General features: G+C 52.5%; 1 protein-coding gene across 1 annotated transcript in view; it reads right to left on the bottom strand.

Annotated features, from left to right (window-relative positions):
* The window catches only part of LOC143290145 (nociceptin receptor-like), a 388,332-nt gene that overhangs the window by 30,341 nt on the left and 352,991 nt on the right, over positions 1-5,000 (bottom strand). The window contains exon 7 of the mRNA XM_076599447.1: positions 4,747-5,000. This exon is cut by the window's right edge and continues 207 nt beyond it. Coding sequence (XP_076455562.1) covers positions 4,747-5,000 — 254 coding nt within the window. The remainder of the gene's footprint in view (positions 1-4,746) is intronic.

Below are 5,000 nucleotides of genomic sequence, written 5' to 3'. Positions count from 1 at the left end.
AAAATCGTTCCACATGCATAAATCATCGACGGAGAAAGCCGGTTAAAGATTATAATGTAAAAAAACAACAAACAAGCAAAAAAAAAACAACAACAAAAGACAAAAACAATCATTACTGTTCTCCATATCAGTGGTCTGGCGCAACAGCACTGGTGACTCCTTCAAGAAAAAAACTTGGAGAAACAGATTATCCACCATCTCGGTACTACAGCACCATATGGCCTCAATATTAAGGACTAAACCAAATCACAGCTTCCCTCGTCCCCGCCCTGCCCATTTCCCCCTTCCCTCCCCTCCCCCTCTGTTTCCTCTCCCCCCGCCCCCCTTTCCTCTCACTGTCTAGATTCTCTCTCACTTCCTTCACCCATGCACTTTTCCAACCAGCAGTGAACTGTTTTCAAGATAAGAGAATTTTATTCGACAGCCAGAAAACTGCGCTTGTGACTGCTGCTGTCTTCAGTTACTTTGAAGACTCGAGTCGAAGTACTCAACTTCTCTTCTCCCGAGTGGGTTCATAATTTTTTTTCCTCTTGTTTTTTTTGGTATCCAATCATTACTATTGTTCCAGGCCGAAAACACGCAAGCCACAATCCACCCTTTGCCCACCCCACACACACTTTCGCCCCCCTCCCCCTTCCCCCACCCCTTCCAACTTCCATCCGCCATTAACTCCTTCACTCCCACGTGCGCAACAACCGAGTGGTTGGAGCCATGGACAATCAATCTATGGGTCGCGGGTACGAACCCCTGGTGGGTGTGATGTGTGGAGATTTTCCCGAACTCCCTGGTCAACAGCTGTGCAAGACCTGCTAGTGCCTGAACCCCTTTCGTGTGTGTACACATGCAGAAGATCAAATACGCATGTTAAAAATCCCGTAATTCATGCCAGTGGTCGGTGGTTCATTGAAACGGCAGTATCCACATTTCTTCCCCTGTCTTCTTTCCATTCAGTTTCGTTCCGAAGACAGAAAACTTGTAAATTTGTTCGAAAATTTGTAAATTTGTTTGCATAACATTGTAATATATACTCTGCATTTCCTCCCCTGTCAAGAGACGTGAAGAAGGCCAGCCAAAGAGTGGAGGGGGAGAAATGTAGAGTATATATATGTTATTAACCAGTTTACAGCGTTTTTCGTCTTATAAACGGGAAACTACAGTGAAAGAAATGTAGATATTGCCGTGAACAATACCCATTCCGTCTTGTGGGGAACAATTGTGGATATTGCCATAGAAACAAGAACATACCAGCATACACCCCCCATCCCCACCCCCTCCCCCGTCCCCAAAACGGAAGACGACTGCCATACACACAAAAGCCCACTGGCGAATACGAGTGAACGTGAGAGACACATGCCGCGAAGTGAACGTGAGAGACACGTGCCACGAAGTGAACGTGAGAGACACGTGCCACGGAGTGAACGTGAGAGACACATGCCACAAAGTGAACGTGAGAGACACATGAACGTGAGAGACACATGAACGTGAGAGACACATGCCACGAAGTGAACGTGAGAGACACATGAACGAGAGAGACACATGCCACGAAGTGAACGTGAGAGACACGTGCCACGGAGTGAACGTGAGAGACACATGAACGTGAGAGACACATGCCACGAAGTGAACGTGAGAGACACATGAACGTGAGAGACACATGCCACGAAGTGAACGTGAGAGACACATGAACGTGAGAGACATATGCCACGAAGTGAACGTGAGAGACACATGAACGTGAGAGACACATGCCGCGAAGTGAACGTGAGAGACACATGCCACGAAGTGAACGTGAGAGACACATGCCACGAAGTGAACGTGAGAGGCACGTGCCACGAAGTGAACGTGAGAGACACATGAACGAGAGAGACACATGCCGGGAAGTGAACGTGAGAGACACATGCCACGAAGTGAACGTGAGAGACACATGCCACGAAGTGAACGTGAGACACATGCCACGAAGGAAGGAAAAGACGACTCCATCACTCTTGTCCCAAGACTGTCGTCCCCGCAGTCTGTAATTTTGTTTTTATTTGTATTTGTATTTGCATTTCTTTTTATCACAACAGATTTCTCTGTGTGAAATTTGGGTTGCTCTGCCCAGGGAGAGCGCGTCGCTATACTACACAGCACCTCCCAATTTTTTGGTATTTTTTTCCTGCGTGCAGTTTTATTTGTTTTTCCTATCGAAGTGGATTTTTCTACAGAATTTTGCCAGGAACAACCCTTTTGTTGCCGTGGGTTCTTTTACGTGTGCTAAGTGCATGCTGCACACGGGACCTCAAGCGAACGACTAGCGCCCAGACCACCACTCAAGGTCTAGTGGAGGGGGAGAAAATATCGGCGGCTGAGCCGTGGTTCGAACCAGCGCGCTCAGATTCTCTCGCTTCCTAGGCGGACGCGTTACCTCTTGGCCATCACTCCACACCACTGGGCAATATCCAAACTTTTTACGGAATGAGCAGTGTTGACAACAAGGCGTGGACGCTCACTCCGTCAGTCACATAGAGGAGTGAAGTTTGGGGGAGGGGGGGGGAGGGGGCAGAGGGGGCAGAGGGGGGTGTGGGGGGCAGAGGGGGTGGGGGGGGGATGCGGTGGTGGATGTTATTGCCGTCTTTTTGTCCGAGAGAAGAAAGTTTTGACCGACTTGACCAACTTGAACATTGCGTGCGATGGTTTTCCTCCCTGACTTCTCTCCCCTACTCTCTCACCTCACTTCCCGTTCTTTTTCATACCCCCCTCACCCCCCCCCCACCACTCCCCAACTTACCCTACCCGCCACCCCCCCTCTCTCCACTCCACTCCGCCTCCTTTCACTTTTTGCTTCTCTCTCCCCCCCCCCCCATTTTACTCTACCCCCACCCCCTCACTCCACTCCTACCATTTCACTCTTGCTTCTTCCTCTTCGCCTTCCATACCATCCGCATCCTTCCCGCCACCTCCCCCCTCTCTCACACACACCCACCCCTTCCGCTTCTTCTCACTGTTCGTGCTGGAGTCAATGGTCTCAGCCTTCATTCAAAGCAGACGTGGTCATGTTTCGTCCTCTCCTGCACCGGCTGAGGCGACTGACATCATAATTATCTCAGGTCGCTACTGTCCAACAGAAGAAGGAGGAGGTAGAGGAGGAGGAGGAAGAAGAGGGAGAGGAGGAAGAGGAGAGGGAGGAGGAAGGAGGAAGAGGAGAGGGAGGAGGAGGAAGAGAAGAAGAAAAGTGGAAGTGGAATCAGAAGGAGAAAGAGGATGAAGCACATGAACTACGGAAAGAGAAACAGAGGGATGCACACATTCACCCCGCTCGTTGCGTTGTGGACAAGATCCCTCATCACCAACGTTCTTTGATAACGAATAAACAGACATTCCTGCAGTGCCACAACCACCACTGCAACCCGACACACACAACAATCTCTCCTCACCACCACCACCACCAAAACCCTAACTCCCTTTATTCCCCCCCCCCTCTCACTCCCTCCCTCCCTCCATCCCCTTTCCGCTCAAACTGCCTCTCAGCATCCACCAACAGTCTGCTTGTTCCTGCCCGCCCTATCTGACACTGCCACCACCCCACCCGGACCTTCCAAACCCCAAACTCTCCCCCCCCCCTACCCCCCTCATCCCCTGGTATTTGTATTTTCATTTTCTTTTTATCACAGCAGATTTCTCTGTGTGAAATTCGGGCTGCTCTCCTCAGGGAGAGCGCGTCGCTACACTACAGCGGCACCCATTAAAAAAAAAAAAAATTCTTGCATGCAGTTTTATTTGTTTTTTCCTATCGAAGTGGATTTTTCTACAGAATTTTGCCAGAAACAACCCTTTTGTTGCCGTGGGTGCTTTTACGTGAACAAAGTGCATTCTGTACACGGGACATCGGTTTATCGTCTCATCCGAATGACTAGCGTCCAGACCACCACTCAAAGTCCAGTGGAGGGGGAGAAAATATCAGCGGCTGAGCCGTGATTCGAACCAGCGCGCTCAGATTCTCTCGCTTCCTTGGCGGACGCGTTTCCTCGAGGCCATCACTCCATGTAAACCACTCACTGTAACCCACAACAAACACCCCACTCCCCCCTCTGTCCCCTCCCCTCCCGACTACCATCCACCCCAACCCCTCCTCACTCAACCCTTCCCCTCCCCCGCCCCCCTCCCCCCAACTGACATCAATTCACTGACCTACTTGCTCCTGCTCCAGCTCCTCTACACCACAACCACCACTTCCTCGTTTTCCGTCTCCCCTCCCTCCCCCTCCAGCCTTCCTAACCCCATCCCAACCCACCGAACGCACCACCCCAAAACCACTCCACAACCTCCCTCCCCTGATCACATCAATTCATCTCTCCTGCGTGCTCCGGCCTTCCTTCCCAAACACCACAGATACCACCACGTCTCTCCCCTCCTCCCTCCCCCACTACCCTACCCCCCACTCACTCATTCCTTCCCCACCCTGCCCCATTCCCACCACTTCTTCCATCCCCATCTCCCTCTCCTAACACTAAGCCCCACTTCACAGCTCCCACAACCTTCCCCCTCCTCTCTCCTCTCCCCCCCCCGACCCCCACCACTGACATGACGTCACATCCGCTCACCTGCTTGTTCCTACACAGCTCCCACAACCTTCTCCCCCCTCCCTCCCCTCCCCAGCCACTGACATGACGTCACATCCGCTCACCTGCTCGTTCCTACACAGCTCCCACAACCTTCTCCCTCCTCTCTCTTCTCCCACCCCCCAGCCACTGACATGACGTCACATCCGCTCACCTGCTTGTTCCGGCCCAGCTCCGTGGTGACGATCTCCATGCACGTGACGTTGGCCGCCTCGTCGTGCACGGCCTCCATGCGGTAGCGGAAGGCGGAGGGGATGGACAGCAGCATCATCGTCCCGAACACCAGCACGCACACCACGCGCGCTCGGGGGATGGTGCACAGGGCCTTGGCGCGCGACGGGTAGCACACGGCCACGAAGCGGTCCATGGCCACGGACACGGTCAGCCAGGCCGTCACGCACACGGCCA

The sequence above is a fragment of the Babylonia areolata genome, chromosome 15 (genome assembly GCF_041734735.1).
Source record: "Babylonia areolata isolate BAREFJ2019XMU chromosome 15, ASM4173473v1, whole genome shotgun sequence".
NCBI classification, from domain to species: domain Eukaryota; kingdom Metazoa; phylum Mollusca; class Gastropoda; order Neogastropoda; family Buccinidae; genus Babylonia; species Babylonia areolata.
Note: the sequence above shows the minus strand (reverse complement) of the source record. Positions and strands in the feature narration are given on the sequence as shown.